The sequence below is a fragment of the Taurulus bubalis genome (genome assembly GCF_910589615.1).
Source record: "Taurulus bubalis genome assembly, chromosome: 3".
Classification (NCBI taxonomy): Eukaryota; Metazoa; Chordata; class Actinopteri; order Perciformes; family Cottidae; genus Taurulus; species Taurulus bubalis.
The window spans coordinates 21,860,375-21,878,899 of record NC_136591.1 but is presented as its reverse complement, the minus strand read 5'-3'; the positions used below and the strand labels follow the sequence as shown (position 1 = coordinate 21,878,899).

The 18,525-nt window shown below is 42.7% G+C and overlaps 1 protein-coding gene across 1 annotated transcript in view; it reads left to right on the top strand.

Moving 5' to 3' along the window:
• LOC306733749 (MAM domain-containing glycosylphosphatidylinositol anchor protein 2) overlaps positions 1-18,525 on the top strand; it is a gene marked incomplete at its 3' end in the record, with an annotated part of 170,422 nt that overhangs the window by 99,013 nt on the left and 52,884 nt on the right. Inside the window, exons 7-8 of the mRNA XM_079215043.1 lie at positions 9,219-9,310; positions 9,456-9,693. Of these exons, the coding sequence (XP_079071169.1) occupies positions 9,219-9,310; positions 9,456-9,693 (330 nt within the window). The remainder of the gene's footprint in view (positions 1-9,218; positions 9,311-9,455; positions 9,694-18,525) is intronic.

Genomic DNA, 18,525 nt, shown 5'->3' with positions numbered 1-18,525 from the left:
TCATCCAGTCCTTGAGAAGTCCTCTCGAACTGCTGTTGCCAAAGAGAAGGGCCGTGTGTGTGTGAAGACACACATCTCTCCCCAGCAGATGGTAGCTTCTCTGGCCATACTGTCCCACCAGCCAGACTGCCTTCCAGGGCTTGGCCATCTCCACCGCCCGCCCAGCAGGCGACTGGCATCACATCACCCCGCTGACAAGATCCTTTTTATGGATTAAGGGTCCGCAACACGTCTTCAAATGCAGGTCAACACCCTGCCTTCCCACGGCCACTTCACTTCATTCTGTCCTCTGAAAACACACCGGTTTGAGATATATCCGCAGCGACAATGCAAAGATACTCTGCACTGGTTGTTTCTTCCGTTCCCTCCGTTGCTCAAATATGAGTAGGCAGCTCTCGCGTGGAGATTTGGTGAATCGAGACAGGACTGTCTGGAGACGATGCTGTTGAAATAGGCAGCCGGCCTTGCTTTTTTTGTGCTCATGTCTCCCTGCACACAGACGGAGACTCTGTGCATGTGTTTCCCGTCTTTTTCGCTAAGCAGTGTTTCCCCTCTTTGTGATGTAGTGAAATGAGCATTGCTGTAGCTATCAAAGATTGAAAATCAAACGCAGCCGTGTTTGGCGTCGGATTTTCTCGACAATTCCCCCTGGGGTTCCTGACAAATTCAGGTATGAAGCTTTCACGCCCAAAGACATCCATCATTCCGACCCGCTAACGTCGACACAACTTATTCCGCGCACCCACCCACACACGCACGCACACACACACACTCAAGCATAAACACAAAGTCAAACACACTCGCTACCATCCACATTTTGTAACTCTGATTGGAAGCTTGCTGTTATTTATATAGAAGCAAAAATGCAATCTTTTTCAGTGTGAGCTCCCCTACTGTTAATATTTAGAGTGTTTGGAGGAGAGAAAACAATCATGACGGGCCCGGTAAAAACCCGGCTGTCAGCATGTGAATCAACATGTGAATGACCCTTATCAAATTTGCTTTGGAAGAAATTTGGATCGAAGGCTGAATACATTTCCATTCATGAATGCCAGATTTAATGGCTGAATGGCCAGAACTGGCACACGCAGGCCGGTCTCTTGGGCCGCAGCCCTCAGGACCGTTTGTGTGTATTTGTGCGTGTGTGCGTTGGTAAATGTGAACGTGCCTGTTTTTTGTTTGTGCATTCTGTGCATGTGAATCCTTTTTTGACATAAATTATAGCCAGAGGTCCGCCTGAAGGTTGAGAGCATTATTTAGGACTCCTTTCCTCCCTGCCAAAGAATGTACACATGTGACTGGTCGTCATATTGTAACGGTGCTGATGCATGGGGGAATGTGTTGCTGCTAATGTGAGGATGCATGCGATGCGATAATAGGAAAATGAAAGGTGTTTGGATGGCGGTGCCAGTGTGTGTGTGTGTGTGTGTGTGTGTGTGTGTGTGTGTGTGTGTGTGTGTGTGTGTGTGTGTGTGTGTGTGTGTGTGTGTGTGTGTGTGAATGCTTTGTGTTTTTGAGGCATGCTAATGCCCGTTGTCCTTTTTTTGTGTTTAACCTTGAGTGAATGAGAGGAGGCAGAGGAGAGTGGCAGTTAGAGAGGCATCCATCTGTCTCTGAGAGACGAGTTCAGCTCCACATGGTGATATTCGCCGCAAGAGTGAACGGAGAGCACAGTGTGACGCCTGCCGAGAGACGGACGGAAGGACGGACGGCCGTGAGAACAACTGAAAAAAATTCGATGAACCGATGAGCAGATAGGAGGATAATGATTCAGAGTGGGACCGGAGTGAGACACATTTTTCTTCACTCCCAGAGAAAGGCGCTGAGAGTGCTCTGGAAGGAGTGGGAGCACATTCAAACATAATTTATCCTGCAGTGTTGCGCCGTGTGTGTGTGTGTGTGTGTGTGTGTGTGTGTGTGTGTGTGTGTGTGTGTGTGTGTGTGTGTGTGTGTGTGTGTGTGTGTGTGCATAAGTGCCATTGTGTCTTTGTCATTGTGTGCCTACATATGTGTATGTCATAATCAGTATGTCAGGCCCGTGTGTACTTTTGCCCTGCTAAGAAGCTCCCCCGAGGTGGTATTGTAATCCTGCCGTGTGACACGAGCCCTCTGTAGAAGAAGGCCTCAACCAGGGCTTTTCTCTTTGTGTGATTATCTGCGCTTTTCATGTTCAGGCCACCCATTATTCTCACAGGCTATTAAAGCTCTGGAGAATCATACAGGCTCGCTGCAGGGGAAAGCACTTCAGTTTGTGGTAGAAAAAGGAAAAAGGGACCACTGTAATTTGTTTGGTAATGATCCAAAAAATGCCTTGAATATAAACTATATCACCATTAAACCGCATGCAATCTCCGAGGCAAAATGGGATGTAGGAGACATGTAATGCAAATGTAAGCAGAAGTAGAAGCTCTGTCTCTCCACCTGATATTACCATGAAGAAAGAAGCTGTAAGTGTCCCTGTAGTGGATGTTTTACTCCCTGGCATGTTGCCACAGTCAAGGTTCAATGACAGAAAGCTCTGATGATGATAAAAGGAAAACCAGCTTTCTAAATTCATCAATAATTCATGTAGAATTTGTTTGTGCACAGGTTGACTTGTGTTTTGTGCCGCAGCGGCTGTGATGCTGCCAATGTTTTTTTAAATAAGGCTTGATTTTGTTAAAATGAGATATATGTTTAAATTCTGCTTACTCCACTGATGATTTCTTGCTTTGGTTTGCAACCACTAGACCAGCTTTGTGAACAGGTCGTGGCACGTCGTTAAGATATCGTGCTGCGAGAATTCTCTCTTCAACATAGAGTACAAACACTGAAGATGATTTTTAATAAGCTTATAATGTTGTTGTTTTTGTACTTTGACAGAGATGCGATAATTCAACCTGAGGCCATGCTTTTTGCTGTTTTTGCCTAACTAACAGCTGACATCTTAACCAAAAAATGTTAACCTTTTCCAGAGCTCACAACTATGCATCTGCAGATTCAGTTTTCTCAGTCGTAGCAGTGTAAACACTGACCAATACTTATCAGAAAGCTGATGTAATGAAGTACTATATATAGACAACAATACGCAAGTGTACCATAAAATCTACCTATGACGCAACAAACCCTTCTGGACGAGTAAGAAGTTGACTTGAGTGCCTGAAATGTAAAAGAGTCAAACCTAATTTTATCAGTCAAAGTGCTGCACACATTTGTATTTATTTTAATAGCAGTAACAGCAGCTTTTACAAACTAAGTCTCAAAATCACTTCAGTACAAAACTAACTTTAAAGACTATGTTTGAACCATGTGCTATCGCCAATTACCCAGTGTACCACTTCCTGTGTATCACTTCCTGTGCTGCACTTTTGGGCATAGCAGAAGACACGGCTTTCTGGAGAATTCAGGGTTTAAAACTCTAGAAAACAATGGTCATATGTTTTGGTATCACTAAAATAAGTGTAATTAAGGTAATTAGGGTAAAGTAAGTTTAAATTGCAAATTAATTGACTTTGAATCGCATCATACCGTATTGTATCATTAGCTAGCTTTTGTTGTGGACTGAGCAAATCTGCCAATGAAGACCGTACGATACAATCAAAAGCTCTAGAACAGGGGCTCTTAACCTTTTTGACCTCGGGGCCCAACTTTTCAAGTACAAAGTGCCCCGGGGTCCATTCAAATATTAACACTGTATTGGTTTATTAACTAATTGATCTCACTCTTGGTTTGACTTGTATTCAATAACTAACTCAAATCTATTTAACAAGCAAAAACCTTGTCAAACAAATTACATGATACAATGTGATCATCACAAAGACATTTATTGATCATGTGTATGTAAACCTGCACAGACAACAAGTCATGGAACAAATCAAGCTAATACAATAACTAATTTAAAGGCTCAAGTCAGGCGTATTAACATAAAAATAATGAATTATTCGATTTTTCAACAAAAACAAGGGAGACTCTCAGAAAACTGAGAACAAAAAATGAAATTTGATAAATAATATGTGGTAATAAAATAAATGCACTGCACAATTATTAGGAAAGTATTTTTTTTGAGGATTAATTGTATTATTGAACAACTACAGTGCTCTCGGTTAATCAAACAAGTTAATAAACCTTAAATGTTTAAGACAGTAAAAGTGAGTCTAGAACAAGCTAGCATGGTGAACTTCATAAACAGACATTAGTGTTAAATACAAATCTATTGTATTGTATTTAAGAGTGTATCTACCCTACAGTACATACAGTGTGACATACTTATTTATATATAGACTCACTAACCCAAACACACACACACACACACTTGTCAGATATGAATGATGTTATGGAAATTGTAAAACAATATTCAGAGACACAGTTTACCTCCAGAGCAAATGGGAATGTTCTGTTTCCGAGCAGACCCTCGTTAAACATTGATGTGACTTTTGCCGTGATTTAGAAATGGTGAAGGAAGAGTGACAGTAAAATAAAGTCTCTCAACTCTGCTCTTCTCACCTCACACACTCACCAGAATCCCTTTTAAATTACTTTTTCTCCCATGCATAAGGGAAAAGGCACAATTTGTAGTCACTGCAGCCTTCCAGTAAAATGTAATACAACCAGGAATGCAGAAGCAATGCCCACTTATCTCTCTTGTACACAAATGTAGTCAATTTACAGAATGCCTACTTGCTATTCAATATTTATGGTAAGATAAAATTGCAGGAGAGGAGGTTTGAATGTAGAGGGGGCGGGGAGGGTACTGATTCTGATATATGCACAGTGCACATGCAGCACCGGTCATTCTGACGTGCGCTGCAGCTCTGTCCGGAAACGACAGACGTGAGGGGAAGTGCGAGAAAAGTAGGGAACAGGAAATAAAAGACCACCGAGATTTAATCAGACACCTCATACTCCTTGTTTAACTAGAAATGAAGAGTTGTGGTTGAGAAATCTATATCTAAATCTGCTTGCAAGTGGAAGCAATTGTTGTTCAAATTCTGCTTTGCATGGTAGACTTTTTTTTTAGCAAAGTTGCCTAGAGTAAGTCTCACTTTAAGTTTGGGCTCACAAACACAGTTGGAAAGAGTCTGTTGCAGATTTCAAACACTAAAATGATCTTTTAATGAAAATATATTTGATGACATAGCTCCGATGCTTGGTGGTGATGTTCTGATCAGTATGATAGTATAACGGATCTTCTTGTTATTCTGATATTATCATGGATATTAAAAAGTGGAGCATGTGGCTGGGTCAGTGTGGACTATAATCTGCTCTTCCCTTTGGACAGTGATAAGTCCAGAACTTGTTAATCTTGAGTATAGAGAATATGATAGTGGACTAGTTTACTGAGCATGGACATTTTTTTCTTGACATACTTTGCTTTATAATTTATTTTAACATTCCAATGGTGTGCTATCTTCGCCAGGTCCCCATCGAAAAAGAGATTTTAATCTCTTAAAAAAGGCCTTTTTTTCAAATGAAGGTTCAAAATATGCAATAAAACCCAAAAGCAGCGACACAAATAAAAAATTGAAATAAAAGGTAGTATAGCAGGTAGACTGCTACAAGGAAACAGATTTACAAACAGAGATACAAATTAAGATCAGATCAAAACTCACATAGTGTGTGGCGGTGTAAAGGGTGATACAAGAAAAATTCCTCTGTGATTCTAAATTACCATGCATAGTATGTGATTCACATAAAAGCTAGTTTATAAACTGTGTTTTTAGAAGGGATTTTAATAAAGAATAAACTTTTTTTATAGCCCAATGTCCTTTAGGCAGTTATTTCCAAAGTAGCGGTGCCTTAATAGAGAAAGCACAGTCACCTTTAGTCTCTACTCTGAGTTAAAAAAAGGTCAGCGATGCAGCTTTAGTGTGCTTTAAAAACAATCAGTCAAATATTAAATCAATTCTGAATATAGCTGGTACAGCAGATGTGTTAAGACTTGGGTAATAAGGTCTCTATACGATTAGAGTCAGTTCAAGTGATTTACAGCTGCAGCATTCTGAACAAGCCGGAGATGTGAGATTGATTTTTGACCGAGGCAGGTCCTGTATAGAGAGAGTTGCAGCAGTCCAGATGAGATGAAATAAAAGCATTAATTACCTTCTGAGTCAGAGAGCACTGAGCATGAAATAAAACTAGATTTCTGAGACATTTCTTTATGAAGCAAAGAACTCTCTTAACCTGCTCCTTCAAAGGGAAGTCATTCTCAATATCACTCTTCTGTTTCTGGCCACTGGCTTTCTATTAAATAATCAGTCAATATACGTAAGTATATAATTTCACTCTCCAAGCAGAGGTACATTATATGTAACGATTTCAAATTTTGTGGCCTCATTATGCCCTCATTGGCTGGACTGAGTGATCGAAAATATAACCTGTGATTCAGTCTTCTGTTCAGTTTCATGTTTTAGCTGCATTCTTAATCAGGATTCCAGACCAGTCCACACCGGCACTTGACATGTAAAGCCAACAAATACCACAAATGCCAGCAGCAAGATCTTTGATATCACTTGGAGCTCGAAGCCATGCAGCCATGTTTACAATCTGAAGGTCCACAAATGAATGTATGCTCTTTTAATCTGAGTAAATAAACAGTAAAATAACCCACAGTTGTTTTTCAGAAATGTGAGCAATGAAAAGCTGACTTTTTTAAGGTTAATTACCAGTTGACATTAACCTACCTTGATAAGAAAAACATACTGAAACACGTCACAGTGAATGTTGCACATAAGACAATGACTGTGTTTCCTCATCCACCCTTTTCACTGAGGAAGAGTCTGTTTCCTTCTCGATAGAGCCCGCACGTGCTCCTGTTTGAGTTGTTTACGATCAAAGCCCCGATCTGAGATTTGTGAATAGCTCCTCGTCACATCAAGAGGCAGATGGCCCTCGTTGTCGTGTGATGCGGCCACTTTACAGTTGGATTCATTGCATTCACACAGCATATCTACACAGCACCATGATTACATTTTTGGGGCGAAAGATGTAAGTTTGTTCAGAGGCCCATCTTCGTGTTTTCTTTCTGCTGATAATGTGGGTGTTTCATTAAATAAATTGAAGGTTAATGAAGGCGCATGACCGGGTTCTTCTCAGAGTAGGCCAACAATCACTGATATATTTAGTATACAGTAGTCCCCTTGACTCACTCAAGCACTCTGTAATAGGACGGGCAAAAAGTGACTTATTCAAACTTGTTTTTTTCCGCCTCACAGTACCTCCAAAGCACTGGCAGTTATTTATTTGGCTGGTTTGTCTATTCATAACAGAAAGAAAAAACAGTAGCAGTGACTGAAGAGAAAGTCCTAAATTCATTCGTCTGACAGACAACCTCTCGAACTAAGATTAAATCTGGCCTCACAGGGTGATTGTTAAATGCCTAGTTGTCGCAGTTCTTGTATTTGAGAGAATACACTTGAGCCGGAGGAACGTAAAGCGAGAAAGGCAGTAAATCCAAATGTTTATCCGCTGTCACCCGTGACAGCACAATGGCTCATGAGATGTGTGTGTGTGTGTGTGTGTGTCTCCGTGTGTTTTGTGGATGAGATAATGCTTTCTTAAGAAGCAGCTAGCAACTCGGCTGACGGTGTCGCTGAGACGCAAAAGCCTTTTCAAACTGTCAAGATATAAGTACGTCTCTGTCTCCGGGTGGTCCTACTTTATGACATGTGTGATTGATGGAAAATCTGTGTTTTTTTCCAGATATGCTCCTTTATTGGCTTCCATCACAGAGTTGGTATTAACTCATTAACTATATGCATGAAGGAAATTGAATCTCGGCGTGTGTGTGTAGTAGATGTACACCGTGATGCAGAGCCCAACGTGGGTTGTGGGTAATGCCTTGTGTTATATTCCATCCATAATCCATAAAGGTCACAGACATACGCTGCTTACCATATTATTCTAATTGCCACAGTTTCCATGCTTGTGTTGTTGAATTATATACAGCACGATTGATAGGCATGGGCTTTGGAGAATAAGAATGTTTGGGATACAAGAATGGATGCAAATGCACGGCGGCTTTTGGGAGAATCTGTGTGTGTTGACATGATTTGTACTATTTGTATCTGACACGTCAGAAATATGATTCTTCTGCCTGCCGACGCTGGTTTCAAACGCGAGGAGGAAGATCATGTCAAGGAGGCGTGTGTCACTCGTCTCTCCGCTCAATGTGCAGCTCAGCGGGCGTCACGATGTTTTGCACATTCAATTTCCTGTGTTTAAATCTGACACGCAGGTTTTGTTTTCATTTTCCCTTTTACCAAACTGAATATGATAATGTCACTTGAGAATTGCGAGATGAAAAGATTTCCACGGTGATTTCCATACATCTTTTTTTCTTCTTCTTATTTTTTTTGAGGAGATGAATTGAACAGCAGGCGCACGGTTTGGAACCAATACAGCATGCATTATAATGAAATCATCTTTTTTCATTTTTTTGTTTTGTTTTGGTTCAGAGCTATGTTCTGAAAATGGAGTTTGCAAACCAAATTGGATTAGAAATGGTGGAGATTTTGTGAGGTATCTCTCCAATTTCCCAGTGTGTGTGTTTGCATGCGTGTGAGTATGTGTGAACCTGCTTGAATACTGCAGGATTCTTCAGCTCGTATCAATATTAATGTTGATTTGAAAGCTTTGGTCCTCAAAATCAGCACCGGGATTCTGTTTTATCTGTTAAGTTCTCTGTTTGACTCTTCTGCGAGTGTTTTTGTTTTTAGAAGAGCAGTAACAGTCGTCACATCCGTTTCTACTCTTCTTCTTGAGATGTAATACCTTGTTTATGACTGTACGACCTCTATACTGAAATTTAAATGAGCAAGAAATATGTTTTGCTCACGATGCTGTGCTCCGATCATTTACATCACAGCTGTGACACGATCCAAGTGCTCAAAGACTGAGCTGATGAGTAACGCATTCACGTCTATGGTATATAACAACCGTTTACAAGCCCAAGTGGAAACATTGAGCAGAGTAAAGACAAATCTATGAAAAAAATCCATAAAGTCCTGTCTTTGGGATTACATCTCAGAGATGGCATCAACATGAGAGCATGAAAGCAGAGCCATAACACACACACACACACACACACACACACACACACACACACACACACACACACACACACACACACACACACACAAACACACAAACACACACGCACACACACACAGTGTCGCAGACTCGCAGAGGGAACAAGTGCAGATATAAATCTGGTTTTAATCAAATGGATTGTCTCTTTACAGCTCTGAAAAAGGGGCGATTCTGGATCACTCCTGACCCCTACCACAATGACGACAACATCCAGATCGGACGGGAAGTTAAGATATCTTGTCAGGTATAGTTGCACTGGCGGAATAAACACACACACACACACACACACACACACACACACACACACACACACACACACACACACACGTATGCCTAAAAAAAAAAGTACAAGTAAGTTACTCACAAATAACGACGTTGCTGGACGCTAGGTGGAGGCGACCCCACCAGAAGAGCTGACTTTTAGCTGGCTGAAAAATGGCCGTGCTCTGCGGAGCTCCGAGCGAATGGTCATCACCCAGACGGACCCCGACATCTCCCCCGGGACCACCAACCTGGACATCATCGACCTCAAGTTCACTGACTTCGGCACATACACTTGCGTGGCTGCGCTGAAGGGAGGGGGCATCCCCGAGATCAGCATCGACGTCAACATCTCCTCCACAACTGGTGAGCCTCACACCCCTTTGTGTCAGTGACGTGTCTACACACCTCACCCCCCCCCCCCCCCCCCCCCCCCCAACCCCGACACATTCGACAAACAGACGTCTCGTGGCAATGTTCGCCAAACGCTCACGCTTGAAGAGCATGAGGGACTGAGACTGTACCGTGACTGGGGCAGTGTTTCTTAGACTGTGAGGCTTGGGACTTTTTTTTAAGAAACACAATCTTAGTCTAATTTTTGTTTGCTATTAATCCTATCAGTTTTGATATAATTTCAATGTACTCGTTTCTAGCCAGGTAATCTAAAACATTTCTTTGGAAGTAAAAATTAAATGATTGTAAAACTCAATGGTTTTAGGACTAATTACAGGAGATCAAAATTGAAGAAAAAAGTATTTTTTTACTATCTCATGTTCAGTTTGGTATTCGTCTCTAGGTAAGTGATTGTACTGTATAGTGTTATTGTTAGAATGTTAGACATGTTAGAAAATGTTAGAAAATAAGTGCTAATATATATTGTTAGATACTCATCCGATAAGTTGTTGGGTATAACGGATAGGAAGGGTAGCAGAAATGTGAAATAAGACCAGGTTATAAAACAGTGAATTTTCCTTTAAATGGTCACTTCACCCAAATCATGTTCTCCCATCTCTCTATTGTGATTGTAGCAATGCAGAAACTATTCTTCCCATCAAATTATGAAAATGAAAGCAAACATTTTTTGGTGTGTGATTTGGGTGAACTGACACGTCAGGCCCTTCGTCCTCACAGGATATGAAAGCCTGTATGTCTTCTTCAGACTGTTCTATGCTTCACTGAAACCCAGTAATCTGTTGATACAGCTGATACATGTTGACTGTAAACCTTTGTATCACAGCACCAACAATGACTGTTCAATTGTATTCCTGTGAACCAAAGCTGACTCCATCAGTTCGACTAATCAGAGACTAAACATCCATCGTCATCCCATCTAATTGGCTGCTTCCACCATTTTTCCGACTAACGTTTGCACACATGTATGCAGCATGTTAACAACACAGCATATACCAGTCCAGCTTGTTTACCGAGCTGCATAGTTCCAGTTTCAGCCGTGGCATGTCAAGTAGTCTTGTTACAGCAGCTGTTCATTGTGTCTTCGGTGCTTTTATATTGAAATCATTCCATCTTTAAAAGTATAATCAAAAGACAAAATCTGCTGTCAAACATCCATTTCTCTATCTATTGTTTTAGATTTTTAACACAATCAACCCTCTTCCCGTCTGACTTTAAAAGAAAGACGCCTGGCAGAGCTTCACAGGCAACAAAAGAGAGCCTGACTTTTAGAAGATTGCGACATAACACATTGAGTACAGTTAACAATGTGTTTTTGTGCTTACTCACTTCCTGCCGGCCTTGCAGTAGTGGTGAAACGCACTGGTTAGAGAGACAGTAACAACAAGCATAATGGGACAGGAGTGGTGTTTTTTATCTGTAATCTCCCGTGTGAGGTCAATCGTTGTGCAGCCAATGTGCGGTGACGCTCCGGTGTCGGCGGGCATTACTTCATCGCCCACAGACGCCATCGAGGGGGCGTGACCCAGTCGACCCTGAGCCTCTGAGACCCCACAATTGGGAGTCTCCTGCTTGCCGCTTACTCAGTCATTTCTTTCCACGTGGAGGGACTCCCATGTGTTGGTGTTTGCCGCTGGCGGAGGAGATATCCGTTTGCTTTGGATTTCCTGCCGCGTGTTCGGTACTGATAAGTGACTTTAAGGTTGTGGGATATTTTGCGAGTTGTGATTGGGTTCATAGCGAGCTCTATTTCCACTTTTACACACACACACACACTCATCGGCAGACATATTTTCACATTCTCGCTGCACCCTTACCTCAGCTCAATGTCTATTGCATACCCACACTTTGCTACCCCTCACAGCGGGAACATGAAAGCAGTGCGTCAACCTTGGGTGCATAATTATTGTTAGATAATCCTTTGATAATCCCTGTGCTATAAAACTGTGCGATCAATCGCACCTGCCAAGATTGTTTCCTCATTATCTTTTAAGTAGTGCAGTCTTTTCTTTTGGAGTGCCTGGGTGATGGCAATGCATTAACGCAGACCCTTTAATGTGTCTGACTGAGTAAATAACCGGGAAAATGACTGACTCTATTGTGATCATATGAAATGAAAGGTTTCCTTAAGGCTTCGCTGTGATTGCTTTTTAAGATCTCATTGTTCCAGTCAGATGTGCCGGTATGAAATATTTTGAAATAGTTGCGTTGTCATCGAGCTGTTCCTGTCGGCGGAAGTATTATATTGAATTTTGCTTCTGCCAGTAACAATATAGCGCCGCATCACCTCAATGTGACTGGAGCGGTTTTCCTGGAGAATGCTTGTCAGTCAGATTGATGCCATGAATCCGAGGTGCATAGTACAGCTGTTGTCCATTAAAGCCAGTGGTGTGAGGTGGTTACGACGGGCCACAGTGTCAGGGCCTAGTTACTTACTGTTACTTTTATTTTGAAGGGCTAAGCTTGTCGGCCTTGTCAGATTTTGCGCCTCAGCTAGCTACTGTATATAATCTCGTCACGTGATGAAATATAGACTTTGGACAACATCAACATACATAATACCCAGCAATCATCATTGCATCATGTATCAGGCGGCAACCTCCAGTTCTGAAAGGTGAAGCCAATGCAACAGTGACTTAAGCTATATTCTTTCTACTGGCCATCAGGGTGCGATTCCTCTGGCTGCAAAAAGAAGTCAGATTGCATAGACGTCTATAAGAAAATGACTGTACTTCTCACTTGATTTATTCCCTCAAGTAAAGATTGTTAAAATGAGTTTATGGTCTCAATCGCTAGTTTCAAGTCTTCTTCAATACAGCATGATGTTCATTAAGTAAATGATGGTCCATTTAGAGTAAAAGCAGAGCATAAGCAGGGTATGCTTATGGGCGGGGCTACCATGTGATTGACAGGTCGCTAAACTACCAGAGTCACTCCTCCTTTGGTTCACTGGTGGCCATAAACCGTTCACTGGTTGCCATAAATCAAGATGGCGATGGCAATAGTCCAAGATGGCGCCACTTTATTATATATAATGTGTGTCCTTCTCTGAAGACAGGCATATTTCTGAGATTATAATCCGAATCGCTCTCAAGAGCCCAATCTCCACCCTTCTCACTGTTGTCGGGCCCATTCTTTCTATGGGCCCTCCACCCTACGGGCCCCAGAGCAACCACGATGTCTTTATTCACGGCCCTGACTAAAGCTCCTTATGCATCTGCCTTGCCATTCCCCTGCAGCTTGTTTTGGGGTGTGTAAGCCTTGTTTTTGTTCCTCTGCCTGTTTTCCTGAAGGGAGAAAGCCCGAGCCTCAATTAGATATCTTAATAAAAGCGTTTAGAGGAGATTACACTGCAGGTCTGCCAAGGGTTCGTGCTGGTGAAGTGGTTGGAAGGAGATTGGGCATGAAGTGTCTCTAGTCTGAACACTTTGCAGCTCGCTGGCTGTTCAAGCGTTGGCTCCGGTTCCAGAATCAAAACCCGGATTTATCCCCAGCCCACATCACGTCTTTATAAAAGAGAATATTTATTATGTTCCATTCTTTCAACTTTTGATGAATACAGATTTCAACAGCCTTCATGATTTCTCCCTTTTTGCAAAACAGTGCTAATATTGACTATCATGGCACACTCATAAAATAAGCATCTTCTTTTCTCGTCAGGGCTCCCAGAGACGACGAGGCTTATGATACTTATTTATGAGTGTGGTCCGGAAACGAGGACACAGACCTCCCCTTTGGATGCTGTCAGGATTAAGAACCGCAAGATACAGGAACAGCTGAAAAGAGAGCATTAGTGTAAAACATAAAACATCCCGTAAACTTCTAACCGGACCTAGCTGATTATACCTCTCATTAGTCCGCATGTTAAATGTGTGTTTAGTGGATGCGTCCTGCTGTATTATTGTTAGATGACGCAATTATTGCCATTCTATGGCTCTGACTCTGAAATGGCACTTGGCTTCAGATTGGAACTACCATTGGGACTATCTTCAAGATAAATTTGAATAGCGTGAAGAGTTATTACGGATGGATTCTTGACATTTAAAGCTGATATCTGCTTATTGCTCTGTGTTATAATTACTGTAAACACTGGATTCCATTGCCTCGATTCAAGAACACTATTTTACTGCGGCAAGAATCGTCTCTGTTTATGCATCAAAGCTCCAGCACACGGCGATAGCTCATACTCAGTCTGATTGATAATCACAAAGTACGGATTGAAAGTCACCTCTCTCTTCTTGTGGAGCTTAATAAATCCTCCCATGATGAGGCCCCCAATTAGCATCCCGCTCACACCTGAAACTCTGGCACCACCCAACGTTTCCGTCAATCAAAAGAATCACTGCAGTTAATGAATTAAGCAAATCAATTAAGTGCTTAGTTGATTAAAAAATGAGCTGGTTTAATAAACACAAAGTACAAACTACAGCTCTTTTTTTTTCATCTGAAATTTGTTTGAGTCATTCGAAGCTTTGCGGCGGGCCCGCTCGTCTCCGTCCGTCCTCCTATCAAGCGTCCTATTGTCTGTTTGACTCTGATTCATCTCGAGCTGCCATCATCCGAGCCACATGTGGCTCTAAGAGGGGCCGCCAGCTGTGGACCGCACTGATGGGCTTGTTTCAGCAGCAGATTCACTGACCCCGATGAGGAGGAACCTGGTCTCCGTCCTGACTCACCTACACGGCGCAAAGGTTCAACTGCTGTTTGGTATATGTGGGTGAAAACAACCTGTTTGCTTCTTTTGTTTGGACATATGGAGATGTCATAGAATGTCGGGTCTTTTGTTGATGTTGGACAAATGTCCATTTTCTTTCATTGCTTTATTCATTTGAGTTTTATTATTTGGACAGTAGGATATGCAGCTGGTCCAACAAGTGTCTGAAAAAAACTGAAAACATATCTTGTAATATCCTGTAAAAACAGTGCATCTTACTTTTGCAGTGTGTCTGCTTTTTGCTTTGTTGAAATTTACGTCTAGTACAGTAAACAAGTGCTAAGAGTTCATCTTGTTTTCTATTGACCATTGGCTAAGCCCCCGACCCTTCAGTTACTTCTGTTGTGTCGAGTTGTGGTGCCTAGACTAGGATTGGACAATTGCTGTTCAGGGTAGCAAACCATCAAGTTAGGTGGCATATATGTTTGTAATAATAAAACTGAAACACAGAGAAAAAAAGCCTTAGTCCTGTATGTGTGCAATCAAACCTTAAAACCTGAAATTAAAATTGCTCCGATCACTCTAACACACACAATTAGGTTAGCAACTGTGAACTGGGCTTAAATAATGATATCTGAGAGCAGCAGATCCCAGCGTTGGAGCCAACAGAGGTCCGGAAACCGGCCCAGTGAGCTGTGAAATGGGATGAGGGGCCCAACAGCTGTCTCAGAGCTGGGATGCTGTCCTGAGAAATCTGCCATGTGACAACAGTAGATGCCATGGTCATGCCACTTCTACAAGGATGGACATATAACCACCTGGCAGTATGTGTCAGCACATCTGAGAACAGCAAAATGCATTGTCTGTAAATGCATTTATAAGACTTATGGCAGAAGTGTAGTGGTTACAATTGTAGGTAGGCTATGCTGTCCCCACTTTAGTCCATAAAATATGTTCATACGACTAGATAACTTGGCACATTGTTTAGCCCCAACTGCATCACCTAAAGTCAAGCTTTGTGGAGGTGGCCATCTGGGAAATCACCTCCCAGTCCAGCTCGGAAAAACCTGAGGGAGACATGCAGAGGAAAGACTCTTGCCTGCCTCATTAACTGCTGTTGATACCCCTTGAGCAATGTACATAAACCCTGGTCCTTCCAGGGAGTTGCTCACAACAGAGAAAGTGGTTGTACTGGCGCTTTGGTGTTGAAAGCCTGCTGCTCTACAATCTCAGCCCCATGAAGTCATGTGGGCTTTGTGTGATTGATCGTAGCGTAAGTTGTAAGATATCAGGGAACGGCATGGAGCTCAAACACACACACACACACACACACACACACACACACACACACACACACACACACACACACAGTAGTGTGTTTGGTCAGCTGAGTGTCACCGCATTCCATTTAGCCAATTTGAACACATCTGTGGATATTTGTTACACTTCAGCGACTCAATGCAGCTCTGCCACACACACAGATTCACAAGCATGTCCACGGCGGACCTTTGGGACTCCCTTCTCTATCCCCAGAGGTCCAGGACTCAGAGGAGCAGAGAGTCCTGTCACATTGTGAACAACTCATTGGCCCCCGAGCTGTCTAAAGACACACCCTCACATGTACATACACACAACACTATGCAGGACTTGCCGTTGTAGCGTTGTCATGGTAATGGGGAGTGATGTCACTGCACTTACCCGAGGAAAAAAAAGGGGGGCTACAGGAATGTTGTTTATTCTCGAAGACTTATGCACCACTCTGGCTCCCGTCGCTGTGTTTTTTTGCACTCAGCTCATATTGCACCGCGTCTGCTCGGCTGGATCCTGCTGAGCGGCTGCAGCAATCAGTCCCTACACTCGGAGGATCATTCCAGCTGAGGCCCTAGAGTTGTGCAGCGCTGCTGAGGCCAAACAAGGAGGTCCAGTCCAAATTTAGCCCCACAAAGCACACAAGCACACACACTTAGACACGGTGTTTTCCGACAACAACAACGAGAAGTATGCCATTGAGGGACTGAGGAAGGATCACAGCATGGGGTCACCCGTGGGCGAGAGAAGCGACACTCAGCACATGCACAAGCCGAGTCTTAAAACCACATAGGCGCACACTATACAAGCATACGGACACAGCGGGCATGCCCCGCGGGCATCACTGTGGCACAATAAGAGCATAGTAAAGACCAGTCGCGGGCTCTCCGCCACACTGAGCATCTCAGTGTTTAGTCTCACACACAGAGGCAGGGTGTTCACTGGGAACGAGTGATGCAGGAGGAAGAACGAGGTTCAGAGTGAGCGAGAGAGACGAGCGGGTGTCCGTGTGCATGTGTGCACGTGTGCCTGTTTGCGTTTCCACGATGGCGTGGAGAGAGACAATGGCAGCTGATGGCCAGTGTCCGTGCTGCCAAACCCAATAGGCAGACATCTGTAATTGCCTGCCTAATCCGGGCTGTGGAGAGGCCAGGTGTAATGATGGCAACTCCGTGAATACACCTCTCCTCTGCTCGCTAATGGTTGCTTGCTGCTCCCTTCCTATTTCGCCCCTTGTCGATCCACCTTTCCACTTTTTGGACTCAAGGAAACATTCTGGGGAAAGTGCAGGAAATATGTTGTGGAAAAGAAATATGTCAGCTCTTGACACCTGGCTGCCGCGCTCGACACATTGTGTGAATAGCAATCAGCAAATGTGAGTGAAATGAGTGTCTGCTGTCATTGTCTCTGCGGAGATCATTTCTGCTGCTCCCTTGGCGCCAAACAGCATTGTCAAGACTGTGAATGACCAGTGTTCATTATCCCATGCTAATGACACCAACATGTTTAAATATTACTGACCTGACAAGGTTGAACAAGCTGATAGCGGCTTTACGTGTGGGTTAGAATGGCTGAAAGGTATAATACAGTACAGTGTATTACTATTTTACAAAATACAGTGATTCATCAGTTCAGTATTTCCCATACTCAGTATAATGAAGAGCTGCTATATATAAAATATGTGTATGTTTTAGCGTCTTTCAGCTCATTGTTGGTTTTGCTTCCCACATCTTTACGGTTATGGTACATCGTTTTTCGCATTGCTTTCAAAAGCAGCAGACAGCTGTTTTAGTGAAACGGCTTTGATAAACCCCCTTCTGTCCAACACTTAATTGCAGACAGAAAGTTAGCAACTAGCTGGTGGTGAAAGCTGCTTCAAACAGACTACAGTGAGAGAGGAATGAATGCGTTTTGGACTGGCATTCGTCAGATGGCCAGAAACTCAGAGCCAAACTGTTCTTTCTCTGCCGGATGTGGAAATATGCCATTGTTTGTTAACACCTTATTAACTTGCAAGGTGTTGTGTTTACAGCATGGTTTTGCTTGCCACCAAGTAGCCAATCGGTTATTGCAGGTTTGAAATTTGGAAAAAGAAATTCCAAAACAGAGGATTCTGCTACACTATACTGTTTCCCATTCTCTGATTCTTTGTGCAAAACCTGGGTTCAATAATGAGCCAATTGTATAGTTGGTATTTTATGACGTGAAGATGGCCTTCAGCACAACCTTAGAGTCCGGACTGCATGTTGTTTGTTGTATATTCATCTACAATTCACACAATGTGCTGTTGTTCCAGCCTTTTCTGCAAATTAGTACGTTTTGACGCAGGACAAAAGAAATAACCAACAGTTTCAGAATTGAGGTTGTTACCTCTCACCCAGAGAGAGGAGAAGTCAGAAGAAATAGAGCTGGACTCAGATTCATTTTCTGAAGATTGCTGCCGATTTCATCACTATGAGACTTCATTGTGACTTGACTTCATTCCAGCTGCAGCATTGTTTGGGCAGAATGACAGTGATTCAAAAATCTTCAGGGAAGCATGACATGGTTTCATCATTGCTGGGAAGATTTTCACTCCTCGACTCTCTGGCTGTAAACTATTTTTGGGAGCAGCGCTACAAAATAGTCTTGGAGTCTGCTGATGGTTTGGACTTGCACAAAAATACATGAACACACAAATACACACACAAACACTTGCACACTCACAGCACTCTAGGAGCCCGTGCAATTTGCCAGGTTTGCTAATTAAACAAATTTATTTGGCCAGCATGCTTGATGAGGAACCAGACTGGATGATCCAACCTGGTAGTTTTCCTGCTTTCCAA